Raw genomic sequence first — 16,372 nt, 5'->3', positions numbered from 1 at the left:
GACTATTCCATTCGATCTTTAGACCCTTCTTTTGTATCGAATGGAATATTCTTATCTTGTCAGTATGGAGATTCCTTCTGCTTCTTCCATTTATAAACTTTAAGTTTTGAGACTTTAAAGAAATTAAACATTGCTCTAGAGACTATGGCATTGTCGGGTATCTTCTGCCAAGTTGTCAACAGGTAATAATAAAAAGAATTCTTGGAAATTCAATTTTTTTATTTCAAATTTCTTATATTTGGTTTTAGGTGTTGAAGATGATAAGAAGCATGAGGCATTTGTTTTCCCTAAATTTGTCGTAATGGGTCATAGAGGATTTGGGATGAACATGCTTCAATCTCCAGACGAGAAAATGAAATCAATCAAAGAAAATTCTATTCTTTCTTTCAATGTTGCTGCAGATTTTCCCATTGAGTTCGTTGAGTTTGATGTCCAGGTTTGGGTTTTTGCCTAGAATATCTTCATAATTTGTTTTTTTTCAAGAAAATAACAACAAATCACAGGTAAATTCAAACCACAAGTTTTAGTGTTAAAATACATTGCTTTTTAAAATCGTAAATGTAAACGCTAAGCACAAATTTTCATTTATTTTCAAAAAAAAAACGCTAAGCACAAACGCCATACACAAATGAAAGAAGAAACTCCATTTGCAATAAGTAGTATTTGCAATAATATTTTAAATTTTGTAAAGAACGTTTCTAAAGAATAAATGCAAATTGCATGAACCTGCGTTTGAAACCATGACATCCTATATAGGGAATGTAACTATTTTGTAGGTGACAAGAGATGGCTGTCCTGTAATTTTCCATGATAACTTCATTTTCACGCAAGAACAGGTTAGGTTTTACTCTCTTTTTTCATACAAATAATCTTGTTGCTGGTAAAAAAATGTTTTTGTTCTGATAAGCAAAGATAAATCAGCAATGTTGGCATCAAAATTTTCAGGGAGTCATCATTGAGAAAAGAGTAACGGAAATGGCCTTACATGAATTTATCTCTTATGGACCACAAAAGGATGGTGCAAATGTAAATCCTATGTTCAGAAAGACAAAAGATGGAAGAATCTTTCAGTGGAAAGTGGCTATAAGGATGATCCTTTGTGCACCCTTAAAGATGCTTTTGTAAAAGTTAAACGTTCTCAAGGATTCAATATCGAGCTCAAATTCGATGATAATATTGTGTATGGAGAAGAAGAGCTATGTCAAACTCTTGAAAACATCTTGAAGGTAAAAAACTAACATATTCTTTTACTCATCTGATATTTGTCTTAGTGTGTTGCTTCAGTAATGCCAACTGTTTTAATTTCCTGTGATAAATCTGTTATTGAACAGGTTGTGGATGAGCATGCAGAGAACCGGCCCATAATCTTCTCGAGCTTCCATCCTGATGCCGCTCGACTAATTAGGAATATGCAAATGAGCTATCCAGTAAGATTGGTTCTTTAATTTTCATTTCTCTATCCATACCATCATGCCATCAATCAGTTAAATGGGTGTAAATAAAATAATTTCTGATAATTTTCTTTCATTTATTTTTACCTAACAAAATAACATAAAATGAGATACTAATGGGTGTACTTGGTTTTGTTATGTAGCTAATGCATATATATGTTTAGGTATTCTTCTTAACAAATGGAGGATGTGAAATCTATGCGGATGTTAGAAAGAACTCACTGGACGAAGCCATCAAGATTTGCAAAGAAGGCGGCTTGCAAGGGATTGTTTCTGAGGCTAAGGCCATATTAAGAACCCCAAGCGCAATCACTCGAGTCAAGGACTCAAAACTTTCACTTATATCCTACGGCCAGCTTAAGTACAGAGATATAAACATCTTTTTCGTTTTCATATTATGGGTCTTATATCTCTTGACTCCTCTGTTTTATTCTGAAAGGAATTATCATTAATAATTTCAGCAATGTCGTAGAAGTGGTATACTTACAAAATCTCCTGGGCGTGGAGGGAGTGATCGTTGATATGGTCCTGGAGATCTCTGAAGCCATCGCCAATATCGAGGTTAGGAATGAGGAAGATGATGAAGAAGACAATGGAAGAAAGTGTCAAATTATGTTCGGAGAGGAGAGTAAAAAGGTGAGTATTTCTTCTAATGGTGGGATCGCTTTCTTAACAAATCTCGTACCAAAGACTACTTAATTTGTTCAACAATAAAGTTTTTAATTTATTTATTCCACTTGTACGTAGACTATTTTTTACTATATTTTTCAATGTGTGCGTGTCATTCTTGCGAAAGGACCATCCTAATATTTTCTGTATAGTTCTAATGTTATTGGATGTGAATAGACTAGTTAATTAGGCGGTTTTAATTAAAAGTTTGTAGCGTAGTTGGTGTATAGTGTGTATATTCGATTGCTAATAAGGTGCACATGAGGCTATCTCTCTAGATATCAGCCTAAGAAAAACGGTAGTGAAAAGAATAAAACTCGTTAATGCATTCCAAATATCAAGGGAAATGGCTTATCGTCCATATAAATCTAAAATTTACTTGAAGGCCGTTTGCCAACTTATCTCAAAACTCTTTATCAGTGGTTGAAAAATAATACTAAAAGACTTTTCTTTGGGTGATTTAGATCATGTACTAGATCGGAATGCTCTTTTCGTTCTGAATGCTCTTTTCGTTCATTCTTTGGCCGATCATCCTCTTATCATGCATTTGAACTTTTGGACCGAATTTGGAATGGTGTGAAACTCATCTCTAACAATTGTCATTTTCCTTACAAACTAAAAGACGAATTGAGTATCCAAATTAGAACATGATCTACATGAGCAAAAATCTGTCTAATTAAAATTTATATTTTTTTTTTTTGTCATCAATTAAAATTTATATATGTTCCAAGAATTGTCAATTGTACTCATGAAATGCGGTGGTTTGGATTTTTTTTATTTTGCTTATCTTCTATATATTAAAAGATAAATATTTGTAAAAAAAATATTTGTTATAGTTGTGTTCACACATTAATTGACTCAAGACAATTTCACAATCATTTAAAATTAGAATACTGATGTGATATTTTTGCAATCATTTAAAAATTAATGTATTCATACATTAATTTTCTTAATTCCAGTGCATAATTTAATGTGTTCACACTGATTAATAAAGTTTAATTTAACGTGGACATAATGTTCAGACACATTCATCTGTGATCTGTGCCATTAGTACTTAAAGGGCCAACTTTTAGTTTCTCTTTTTTTTTCGTTCGGAATGCTCTTTTCATTCTTCTTGGGCTGATCATCCTCTTATCATGCATTTGAACTTTCGGACCAAATTTGGAATGGGGTGAAACTCATCTCTAACAATTGTCATTTTTGTTACAAACTAAGACGAATTGAGAATCCAAATTAGAACATGATCTACATGAGCAAAAATCTCTCTAATTAAAATTTATAAATGTTCTTAGAATCGTCAATTGTAGTCATGACTTATGAAATGAAGTAGCTTGGACTTTTATTTTGCTCATCCTAAATTTTTAATCCGTTCATTTTTAGTTCTTGTATTATTAACCTTTTTATTAGTAATTTGAAGTTCTCTCCGTGCAACTACTGAATAATATCATTGTTGAAAGAAATAAATTATAAAATCATTAAAATTTGCATCAACTAAAATATTAGAATAAGAATGTTTTCAGAAATTAAAACTTCCGTACCTTGCCAAAGTTGCCATGGTTAAGGCTTCTATACACGAAGGTAACAAATAATTGTGATTGGTTATGAGCTAAGAAAACTGAGGTGAAAAACACCACACACAAAGTCGGATTTTAGTTTGGCCAATTATTAATTTTCTTTAGAGAGGTTTCATGTCATACCAAGAATTAAAAACATAATCAAATAGTTAGAAAAAATCAGAAGTCAGAAAAGCTTTAAAAGAAAAATAAAATTCACGAAATTGATTGAAAAATAGAATTCAAGTGCCGAGTGATGGATCACATTACTTTCGACGCAACTCTAACCCCTTTCACTCAATTGTATCGTGTTTTTATTATATTTACCAAGATTTTTAATAAGAAAGTACACGTTATTGGTTATAGACTAAGTCAATTTTGCAACATGGCCAATAATGACACGACACCCAACCATTGTTACTGGTATTCTTAAAAGTATGGTCCAATAATTATATATGTAAATTTAGCCCAAATTATTTATTTTACATTTATTTTATTTGCTTTATATTAGTAGAAGAAAGTAAGTCTAGGTAAAATATATGAATCTGAATAACTGAACTGAACTTGATTTGAAAGTAATCTAAATAAAAACTAAAACGGATTAAATACTCATATGAATCTAAATTTTTAATATCTGAATATCCAAACGAAAACGAAACTGTTCCAAACTGAATTTTTTTGGATGCAGAAAATATCTAAATCACAATTATATATTAAGTATTTAATTGTATATCTATTATATATTCAAAAATATAAAAATATCTAAAAATATCTAAAAATATCAAAGTAGCCACAAATAAATATCTAAAATACCAAAAACAAATTCAAAATACTTAAAATGTCTATTTTTTTCTCCATCAAAATATTTAAATTGAACTAATTTTTTATTTAAATTTAATTATTTAATCTTACATTATTCAAAATTTGATGTTTTTTATTATTTTATTTTTGGATTTTTAGTACTTAAATATATTTAGATTTTTATTAAAAAAAATTACATAATTAAAATAGGTACTTGAACTTGAATCCAAACCGAATCCGTAATGATTCCAACCAAATGCAAACCAAATTCAAACCAAATATATGAATCATATTTAAACTTCTAACTTTAAAAATCCGAAATCTGAATATATCAATTGAATCCAAATAGATATTTGACTGCATATCTTTAGAAACAGCTATACGACAAATTTCTTAGTACATCGTAAAATAAATATTCTAATCAACTACTTCACTCTGCTTACGGTGCGGATTGATTTTTATAATGTTTTGACTAACCTTCTCTTATATAACCGTGATTTAGTTACAAATTTTAATTTAGTTATAAACTTGGAAAAATGCCTCAGAACTTTTTTATGGAATTTAAAACCTCTCTTATTACGCGTCTGTGATATAAATGGGCTCCCAAATTAATTTAGGACTACAAAATAATATAGGCTCTGTACATATACACGTTAACATACATGGTTGACTTTGTTGAATGATTTGAGAAGCATAAATCCAAAACCAATTCATCAAATAGCAGAGACGACAAAACCTAAACCACTAAGTCAACCGAACCTGTCTGTGTCGGCTACCTATAGTCACACAAAGTTTTTTTGTATTTACATCGCAAAGTCAAAGCCACACAGCGACAAAAAAAAACTCGATTTATTAATGTATGGGACCTAAGATACAAGGTTACGAATTTAGCCATGACGGTTTATTCATAAAATGTGTGGACAACTACTAAAAAAAAAAACTAGTGATAAGATGACCCATTTAATGGTAGTGTATAGGTCGTCGCAAAATTAAAAATGACAAAAACGCATTATTGCCTCATCTTTCAAAATAAATTTTAAAATAAAATATATTCTTCTTGTTTCAGAGTCTTAATTATTTTAACATCTAATCTATTAAAAATAAAATACAAAATTAGATTACCCCTTAGTTTTACTACTTATTTACAATAACAAGTACAAAATTAGATTATTCCTTAGTTTTACTATTTATTTACAATTACATGCCATTGAAATCTTTATTGAACATATATTTAAGTATCTAATTTATTAAAAGAGGAGTACAAAATTAGATTACCTCTTAGTTTTACCATTTATTTACAATAAAATGTCATTGAAATATTTATTGAACATATATTTAAGTATATTTGTCTTTGTCTAATTTAAATTATAGATTTCTTTAATCAAATCTTAACCAAAATAGATTTCTATAAACATTTGAAAATATGGTTAATGTTAAAAATATTTATCATTAACAATATATAATTTTTTTACGTATGTAAAAATGAAAACAAATATCCGCGCGATTGCGCGGATCAAAGTCTAGTTTTAATTATAAAGAATGTTATATTAGAATTTCAATGCGTTTTACGGTTACTTTCAACTTGGTATTAACTGCAAACTGCATTGAGCTTATAAATAAATTTATTTATTTCAAATATTATTGGCTATATAGATATAATTAATAAAAACATAAATATATTTTTATCATTTTTTATCTGTGTGAAAAGTTTCAGATATTTTTTTATGAAACTGAAAGAGTAATATTTATCTTGTAGTTTATGTTAATGTTTTTTTCTGTAATAAACCAAATATAAACTCTATAATTCATGTTACTACCAAATATATACATATATATATATAACACCCATAATATCCTGTCACCTACCCTAGTTTAAATCTTATTGTTGTTCAAAATAAATATTAACACAACATTGATTTCAACTCTGGTGACACAACTACATCTTTTTTTTTTTGTAAAGTTTTTTTTGTCAAAGGGTGACACAATTACATCATTAAGACAATTTATCATGTATGTCATCTGAAAACAACTTCATTCTTACACTTAAACGACAGACAATTTACGTCCGCAGTTAAAATATATTGCATATAAACATATTTATCTAAATATGGTGTACAGACTTACAGCATTCTTGCTATTGTGGTTCTTATGATTAGAGATTTTGGATCAATTGTTCCGTAGCAAATACAGCTCTATTTTTCAGGCTTCGCTCTGTTTCCTTTTAAACCAGTTATGATCATGGTGGCTTTAATTATTTCATCATCTAAACTTTTATTTTATTTAAACCCACACAGCATGGATCCAAATCTTATTTATTAGTTAGTATAAGAGAAACCCCAATTAAATTGATCATTTAACATTTTAACTCAAAATTTTATTACAAATAAATTACTAAACACAGATCATATAGACGATTCATTTTAGTATTATATATGTAAAATTAGTATCAAGTAGACCTAGGCCTACGAGTCTAAGACGGATCCGGATATACGAAAAATTTAGGGCACCTAGATCTGGATCCGTAGATTTAATATCCGGATTCGGATTCGGATTCGTGGTTTTTGGATATCTGAATTTTAGATATCCGTCTCGATATTCTATTATCCGCGGATATCCGGATCCGGATCCGTAAAAATAATATTTTTTTAATATAATACCAAAATTAAATATTTATACAAGATTTATAAATACATTTATATATGTCTATAATATTGTAAAACTAAAATATAATATTATAAGATTAATTCATGTATGAATATTAATATATCAAATATTAATATCAATTTAAAAATTTAATGTGTTTTAAAAATACGGGTCTAGATATCCGGACCTAAAAATTAAGATATCCGGATTCGGTTTGGACGGATCCAAGATTTTACTATACGGATTTGAATCCGAGCATCCCAGATATCTTTTTTTCCGGAGCGGATGTCGGATGGAATCCAGATTTCGGATAATAAGTCTCAGGCCTAAGTAGACCCGTCAAATGTTAATAAAGTTTGAATATAAATTCAGCACACCTTTATCTTTAAATAACAAGAATCTCTCCTTTTCTTCCTCTTTATCCCCTACACCTGCTCCGCTGCTTGTATGTGTTTTCTTGTCCCACACTCATATGGCAGAAGAAGAAGTCTCTGAGTGGAAGACAATGTATGGAAGCCACGCCCTTGACGAGTTTATTGTTAATGAGCCGCATCTCTTATTTCTGCCTCAAGAACATCTTAGGCTCATGCCAAAGGAAAATTCCATCATCAACAAGTTAGTCTCATCAAAGTATGACTCCAGTCCAAGACTCCAAGATATTACCAACGCTCTAGCCATGGTTGAACCCCTAACCCACTCAGTCCGACAGATCTCCGAATCAACGTAAATAGATATAGAACTTTTTCAACTTCAAGAACTCCTATTACTTTTCTTTTTTTGAAATATCAGCCTTCAATAAAATTTACTCACGACTCTTGTTTATCAATATTAAGGGTCCCAATATTGGGAAGGAGTACTTTGAGCAAGGTGGATAGGTATACATTAAAGGTGAAGAACAACTCTAATGGAATGAGTGATGATGGGTACAAATGGAGAAAGTATGGTCAGAAATCCATCAAAAATAGTCCCAATCCAAGGTACATATAATATATACATGATCTGCTTCAGAATCCTATATATTTCAAACTTCTATGGTTCAGCCAAAGCATATTGTATTTGTATATACTATAGCATATACTTAAGCTTTTGGTCACAAGCCTAATGTTACTACTATGTCTGATTTATGTGTAGGAGTTATTTCAAGTGCACAAACTCAATATGCAATGCAAAGAAACAAGTGGAGAGATCAATTGATGACCCTAACACATATATCATCACCTACGAGGGTTTCCATTTGCACTTCACCTATCCTTTCTTCTTATCCAATAGCACACATAGATCCAATAAAAAACCCAAAATACATATTGATGCTCAATATAGAGCCCATTTTGAAATCAATCCAAAATCTCAAACCCAAGAAAAAAACAAACAAACCAAACTAGTCAAACCAGACTACCAAAATTGTATGCCCTATGCAGCCGATGGAAGCACACCCGCAAACCTGGAAGATGGATTTTTTCCCCCACTTATTCAGGGCCAGCAGCAACAAGGGCTTCTTGAAGATGTGGTGGCTCCGGCAATAAAAAACATTCCGACCAATGATGGTGTTTTGGCAGCTTCTCGGTCTTCATTACCGTCTTACACTTCCTCAACATGCTCTTTTTCTCGGACCGATTCACCACCCCTTTATCCATCTTTCTTTAAGTTGGACTCCCAGTTTCTTAACATCGGATTTAGTGGTGAAATAGTTCAATCGGATCTTGTAAACTTCAAGCATTTATGATATTTGTATTAAATATATGTTTGTATGTATCGGTAAACTGTTGTTTTTTGCTTTAGTCTTTCCGGATCAAAATAAGATGTTCTTTGGGACAGTTGGCAAACTAGTTTTTTTTCTGATGGAAACTCATCATACCAAAGGTGTTATCCGTTGGCATCGGAACTATAGCTGTCAAATGGTCCGTCCATGGTCCAAATGGGCATGACTAGTTGGACCATTTCAGTTTTGAGTACTAATGGGTGGTCCATATTGGACAATGGTCCAAACAAATGTCCAAGACCAATAGAGACCATGTCCAAATGAGCATGCCCATGGACACCCAATAAAATTTATAATTATTTTTTAATTATTAGTTTAGATCTTATTTCTAAAATTTTGAAATTATGTTTACTTTCCAAAATTATAAAAGTATTTTTTTCTTGTCAAAACTCTAAAACTATGTTTTCCTTTCAAAATCGAGAAATTTCATTTTTCCGTCGAAACCGAGAAATTGCGTTTTCCCGCCAAAACCAGAAATTGCGTTTTCACGCCAAAACCGAGAAATTGCGTTTTCCCGCCAAAACCGAGAAATTACGCTTTCCCACCGAAACCGAGAAATTGTGTTTTCCCGCCAAAACCGAGAAATTGCGCTTTCCCGCCTAAACCGAAAAATTACGCTGTCCCGCCGAAACCGAGAAATTGTATTTTCCCGCCAACACCGAAAATTGCTTTTTCCCGCCAAAACCGAGAAATTGCGTTTTTCCGCCAAAACCGAAAAATTACGTTTTCCCGCCGAAATCGAGAAATTGTGTTTTCCCGCCAAAACCGAGAAATTGCGTTTTCCCGTCAACACCGAGAAATTGCGTTTTTCCGCCTAAACCGAGAAATTGCGTTTTCCCACCGAAACCGAAAAATTGTGTTTTCCCGCCAAAACCGAGAAATTGCGTTTTCCCGCCAAAACCGAAAATTACGTTTTTCCGTCGAAACCGAGAAATTACGTTTTTCCGCCGAAACCGAGAAATTTTGTTTTCCCGCCAAAATCGAGAAATTGCGTTTTCCCGCCAAAACCGAAAAATTGTGTTTTCCCGCCAAAACCGACAAATTGCGTTTTCCCGCCAAAACCGAGAAATTGTGTTTTCCCGCTGAAACCGAGAAATTGTTTTTTTCCGCCAAAACCGAGAAATTACGTTTTTCCGTCGAAACCGAGAAATTGTGTTTTCCCGCCGAAACCGAAAAATTTTGTTTTTCCGCCAAAACCGAAAAATTGCGTTTTCCCGCCAAAACCGAAAAATTGTGTTTTCCCGCCAAAATCAAGAAATTGTGTTTTCCCGCTAAAACCGAGAAATTGCGTTTTCATGCGAAAACCGAAAAATTGCGTTTTCCCGCCAAAACCGAGAAATTGCATTTTCCCGCCAAATTAATGAAATACATTTTTCCATCAAAATTGTGAAATTATGTTTTCCGTCAAAATCGTGAATTTTTTATTTTAACGATAAAACTATTGTTTTGGGTTAAATTGTAAAGTTATGTTTTTTTTTGTTAAACTCATAAAAACATGTTTTAGGAAGCCCATGGACACATTGTCCATTTGGTTTTCGCCCAATTAGACCATATACCAATTGGTCTTTTGTCCAGTTGGACCATTTATTAATTGGACACGTCCATAGCCCGCCCAAAATGAATTGGAATGGGCTAGTCAGCCCGTCCGGTTGACACCTCTAATCGGAACAAACGAAGACTCTCGTGGCGGGCTTTGCATACGGAGTTTGGTTACATACAGATGCTTATTTTATACAAAATAGCATGGAAGGTTTTACCCAAAAAAAAAAAAAGCATGTAAGATAATAAATATTTCTACTTAAATGATATGAGATCTACTTAAATGACATAACATAATGTAAGATATAGCTTGGATCAAAATCTAATCAAAGATCAACCTCACTCAATGTGAATCAAACTGTTCAGTAGGCATAATCATTGATACAAAGGATCTTAGCTTACAGGAAATTTGAACGATCGAGACAAGTGACTCAAATCAAAGCCCAAACTAAAGTCATCAAATTATTCAAGCTGCTGTAGAAACTATATAACAAATAGTTTAAAAAAAAAAACTTCTTCCAATAAAGGACCTTATTGCTTTGTTACCAGGCAGCAAGAAGAAAGCAACAGAGACTCTCGTCACAGTTTAGAGAAACGAGGTTGTCTTTTCATCATCTGAGCAGAGACAGCTTCGTTGAGATCGTCTGATATAAGCATACCCGAGTTCCAAGTTGCTACGTAGTCAAGACCTTGTTCTACACTCATCTCTCTGCTTCTCAACAGCACAGCCTTTGTCCCTGTCACAGCTAAAGGAGACTTCGCTGCTATTCCTGAACAAAAAAAAAAAATTATAACTTAAATAATTCTCATTCTAAAATCAAAAATATAAAAAAAACGTGAGATTACTTTCAGCGATCATCGTGACGCCTTTATCAAGCTCCGACTTAGATCCAAAAACCTGAGAAACGAGACCAAGTTCCTTCGCTTCACATCCCGAGAATCGTCTCGCCGTCAACGCCAACTCCATAGCCTTCGCGTGCCCGACGATCCTCGGCAACCGCTGGAGAGTCCCGAGATCCGCGACGATCGCTAGATCAACCTCCTTGATCGAGAAGAAAGCGTCCTCGGAGCAGTATCTAACGTCACACGCCGTGACGAGATCAACTCCCCCTCCGATACACGCGCCGTGCACAGCTGCTATCACAGGCTTCCGGCACTCTTCCACGGCGGTTATCGCCGCCTGCATCGATTTGATCCTGCGGCGTAGACCCTCGCTCGAGCGCCCTCTGTCGCGGCCTGAGGACGATTGGTCGGCGATCGAGGAGAGGGAAGCGAGGTCGATCCCGGAGCAGAAGTGTTTTCCGGCGCCGGAGAGGATGATGACGGAGACGTGTGGGTTTTGGTCGAGGGACGATAGGGCTTTGGGGAATTCGTCGAAGAAGTCGAGAGATAAGGCGTTGAGCTGCGACGGCCTATTGAGGACGAGGTGGAAGACGGAGGAGTCGGTGTTCTTGCGAACGATTTCTAGGGTTTTGTAGGAATCCATTAGCTTCGAATGGTGGTGATATGATGGGAGGGGTTCAAAGAGATCATTTGAGGTTGCAAATGTGTATTTTGTCGGGAACGATGATGACCTTTTTGGTTTGATTGGAGACGGTTAACGTGAACCGTTTTCCTCGGTTATCAGTTAGATAAGCCGATGAAATCAACTTTGCAACATGCCTTGACCGGCGTGGTGGAGTTAGGTTCTGACTGGTTCAACCGCAGCGGTTGTGGCTGCGGAAGTTCGTGGATGCGGGTGGTTGCGATTTCTAGCGGTTTTAAAAGATTTGTACGACTGGTTCTGCTGTTAAAAATTGGTGCGTTTGTGGAATACTTATAACTGGTTAACTACCAAACGTAACAGCGGTTAAATAATAAATTAACAATATTTACAATTTATATCACTATAAAATTATCAAAAATAATAATATTATAATAAATATGAAAGTTATATTTAGAAAGTTATAGTTTAAATTTTTTAAAAATTATAGAAAATATTTTCATTTTAAATTTTTATAATATTAATTAAAATATAATAGATATATTTTAGTATTTTTATAATTCAAATTTAAATTTTTTATTGAATATTTTTATTTTTGTATTTATATTGTTTTAGAAAAAAAAATTTTATCCTCCCGCAATCGTCTGCAACCGCAAACGCTAGTTGGAACCAGCTTTTGAATTTATGAGGTTTAAAGCGATTTGGAGCGGTTTGAGCGATTGTTGCAAAACGCTACCAACCGCAAAAGCTGCGTTTGCGGGTGGTAGCGGGAAAACCCGTCATACCCTAAATTTGATTTTTTTTTTTTTAAATAAGAGTAAGTGTTGCTAATAATTTTTAAGGCTTTAGAGATCAAATTCCTCAAAGACCAATGTTACACTATAAATCTATGAGAGAAGAATCAAGCTAGAACGGAAAGAGTTTGTTTTATGGTTTCAATTGAGACAAATGTAAAAGACAGAAAGTAAACGAATTTAATTAAATTTATACATTAAAACGCTAGGCATTGGGAATTCTCGGTAAAACATCAATCAAGAAATGAACATTAGACAAGGAATATGATTTAAAGCCGTTTTTGAACTCAAACAACACAAATAGTTTAGTCTACTTCCGCAGTACGAAACCCTATGATATAGAATTCTAAATACTAACTTCCATTGAATTTAGAATCCTAATCACGCAATCTATCAAGTTTGATTAGTTCACAAGTTCCCTAACAACAATTTCCGTCGGTTATAAATATTTGCTCAACTAGATTTATTTCAAGAGTTTAAACATTCATTTTTTGGTGCATTAAATAACCTACACTCTAATAAATTTCTGACATAACCTATATTTTTTTGGTGCATTAAACATTCCTGCTTTGCCACGTGGAAAGTCGATGACTGACAAACCGACACTTGCCCTCTCCCTATTTTTTTTTTACGCTTTCGTTGTTGTTTCAGGTGGGCTCACAAGCAAGAGATATTTCTATTTGAGCTTCATATGTTAGAAGGTTGGCCCGTTAGGCATCGTCTTCATGACCGATGGTTGCGTCTATGTCGGTTACTCCGGTGACGTTTCGTTCTCGATTCATCTCCTAACATGCATTAAGAGTTCCATCGGATAGTCTTATCCCTCTTCCAAACTCCACCTATAAAAGAATCAGACCTATCTCTTGAGAATAATTCTTAGGCTTCCAAAAGTTTTTGTAAATTTCTCTCTCTCTCATTCGAGAGTTTTTCTGAGATTTTAAATTTTCAGTGGTGTTGTTTGGAATTGTTATGTTGATGGATCTTACCGGAGCATTCAGATTTAGATCCGGTGGGGTTAGGCCATTCCGGGAAGAAAAATGGCTTGAGTCGCTTCAGCTCGGCGGCGGTAACGACGAGTTTCAGCAACTAATAACTAAGCAACTAACAAAGCCAATTCCCGAGAATGTCGGTGGTTTCAAGGCGTTGATTAAGCTTCCACCTGCATAAGCTGTGGAGCTTCTCTATTTCAGTGATTCACCGTCGTTGGCTTTTCAAGCGGTGGCCGACGGTTCAGATATTGGTGAGTGTCTATGCGAGGATTTTGGATGTTTTTTTTGTTTTTTATTGGATGTGTTTTGTTAGATATGCATAGCGTGCATAATCTTGGTAGAGTTCTTCTTCTATTTCTTATAACACAGTGACTGGTGAGTGTCTATGGAGGGATTTCACCATTTTTAAAGACTTCAGTGCTGTGTCAATTGCTTCACATTAAACTTATTTTCTCAAAAACAATTTATTTCGAATAAGCTTTGTTTACGAGTTCACTTCTGTTTTTAAACAGGTGTGTTTCTACTTTCTATCTATATGTCCCTAATTCAACGTGACGCAAGTGGATAATCAGTCTCAAAGATAATAGAATTGTTATATACCCTCACGAGAGATATGCTGAAACCAGAGACTCCGCTTAGATCCCTTTCCACAAATCCCAAATACACCGTACCGTCCTATGTATAACTGAAAACTTGAAGAAGAGTTTGCAAAAGTAACTCTGCATAACTGTCCACCTAACGTCAACTCCTCTTCACAGTGATGCAGATGCTAGCCTTTGTGTGTTTGATGGGCTTGCCATCGAACTTCATAAAAGACTAGAAAGCTTCCGTCTGGAACCCAAGGTTGTTTTGTCCATCTCACAAACAGAACTCTGCAGAGCATGATCAATATGCTGGGAAATATCTGAAGGATTCTTTTACATGCATTTTGAGAAGATGCATCACCAAAAGTGAAGGATAGATAATGAATCTGTAAGAAATAAAGGCCAAGGTTTTAGGAAACAAGTAGTGAGAAAGAAAGAAAAGTGTACGTAGCTTAGTGGATATCAGACTGATTAAACTTTATGAGTACGCACCAAGGAACAAGTCTATGGAGCATTCAGCCGTGCACATATCATACTTTCTGAGACAAAAAGGTAAAAACATCACAAACAACAAACTGGTTTTACGTGTGAGAGAACTTCTTGAGTATGAATATTATGCTCAGCAACTTCTTGAACAATAGTAATGCGGATGCTCATACGCTAAAAGGAATTCAGATTTTATTTTCTTTAAAGTATTTGGGAGTTTGTGGTTGAATCAGTTTGTTCGATTTGTTTTTATTTGAAATGAATAAATACATTTTTGGTTTAATTCTTTTAACAGAATTTCTTTCACACATAGCCTTGACATCAATACCAATACCCAAACCGAACCAGTTAAAATGAAACAATATGTTTTGGTTTCGTACTCGATTATATGTTTGCTTCGGTTTGAAATGTATTTTCTTAACAACCTAGATGGTACAATCAGTGAAGTTTTTGCTTTAGCCGATAATGTTTGGTAATAAAAATATTTAACTGATAACGTGGAGATTCATTATATCGACACAAATAATAAACAGTAAATAATATATATATATATATATATAGTAAAATCTATAAATTAATATTTGGTAAATGAATAAACACGAAAATTAATAAATTATGCTCGTCTTGAATTGAACATATGTGAAATATAACTTAATTCGATAAAATAATAATAATAAAATTTAGAATTTTTAAATAAATATATGATCTTAATGAAAAAATAACTACTATATATATACCTTTTAAATAAACATAAACAATTCATTTAAAAAGAAAAATAAATTCATCTTTAATTTGTTTTTTTTTATTTCAATAAGACATTTTCATTTAATTACAGATAAAAGACAATTACATTCAATCATCAAATCCAACACACATTTTAGATATCAAATAATTTAATTAAATATATAAAGTTAAACTAATATATAGTACCGTACATAATTTTTTCTTCCTTTTAAATAAAAAATAATTAAAATAATTATTACAAATTAATTATTTTAAAAATCAATATATTATCACAGTTTCAACATTATTAGTTTACAAAAATGTTACTATAGTATAAAATAATTTTTTTACAATTTCACAGTTACAAATTGTTTTTGAAAATAAATTTAAACAACAAATCCTGACCCTAGTATATTATACTTTGAAATGATCAAGCAAATTTTCAGATTAACCATCCAACTTCTAAATATAGTTTTTTTTTATGGTTAAATTTGCAAAATCAATATCAATTTAGAAGGTATATTCAACTAAGAGATTAACCTGTATAAAATGATAAATCCACAGTTATTTAAATATGATTTTTTAACTCATTTAAAATTCAGTGTTATTAAGTTTAATATTTTATACGATACTCTAAAAATTAATGTTATTTTGATAGTATGTTAATTTGTGAGTTTTAGAAATTTTTAGCAATTCTAGAATATTTGGATGAATTTTCTTAGTTAAAATAAAAATTTTTATTTCATGATGCTAGATGAAATTTCAAAGTGGTTTAACAAAAATTATATTAAAATCTCTAATTCATCTAAAAACTCAATAAAAATAAATAGCTTCAAACTCTAGATTGAATAGACCTTCTTAATTTACGATGCTATGGTTGGAAGCAAATCTGTTAATT

General features: G+C 32.8%; 2 protein-coding genes, 1 non-coding gene and 1 pseudogene across 3 annotated transcripts; 2 read left to right on the top strand and 2 right to left on the bottom strand.

Annotated features, from left to right (window-relative positions):
- The first annotated feature begins 40 nt into the window (after positions 1-40).
- LOC106362895 lies at positions 41-2,242 on the top strand (annotated as a pseudogene).
- Positions 2,201-2,299, bottom strand: LOC125593788. Its single transcript, XR_007329679.1, has one exon. It is a non-coding gene; the product is annotated as a U6 spliceosomal RNA (small nuclear RNA).
- Positions 2,300-7,388: 5,089 nt separating this feature from the next.
- LOC106364315 (probable WRKY transcription factor 49) lies at positions 7,389-8,943 on the top strand. The gene is made up of 3 exons (XM_013803922.3): positions 7,389-7,840; positions 7,951-8,094; positions 8,249-8,943. The coding sequence occupies exons 1-3, from the start codon at positions 7,461-7,463 to the stop codon at positions 8,838-8,840; spliced, it is 1,116 nt and encodes a 371-aa protein (XP_013659376.3). The 5' UTR covers positions 7,389-7,460; the 3' UTR covers positions 8,841-8,943.
- Positions 8,944-10,738: 1,795 nt separating this feature from the next.
- Positions 10,739-12,000, bottom strand: LOC106437370 (delta(3,5)-Delta(2,4)-dienoyl-CoA isomerase, peroxisomal). The gene is made up of 2 exons (XM_013878266.3): positions 11,262-12,000; positions 10,739-11,185 (listed from the first exon to the last, which is right to left on the bottom strand). Exons 1-2 carry the CDS (start codon positions 11,899-11,901, stop codon positions 10,995-10,997), a joined length of 831 nt encoding a protein of 276 aa, XP_013733720.1. The 5' UTR covers positions 11,902-12,000; the 3' UTR covers positions 10,739-10,994.
- Between the last annotated feature and the right edge of the window lie 4,372 nt (positions 12,001-16,372).

This window comes from Brassica napus, chromosome C9 (genome assembly GCF_020379485.1).
Source record: "Brassica napus cultivar Da-Ae chromosome C9, Da-Ae, whole genome shotgun sequence".
NCBI classification, from domain to species: Eukaryota; Viridiplantae; Streptophyta; class Magnoliopsida; order Brassicales; family Brassicaceae; genus Brassica; species Brassica napus.
This window is presented reverse-complemented; position numbering and strand designations above follow the sequence as displayed.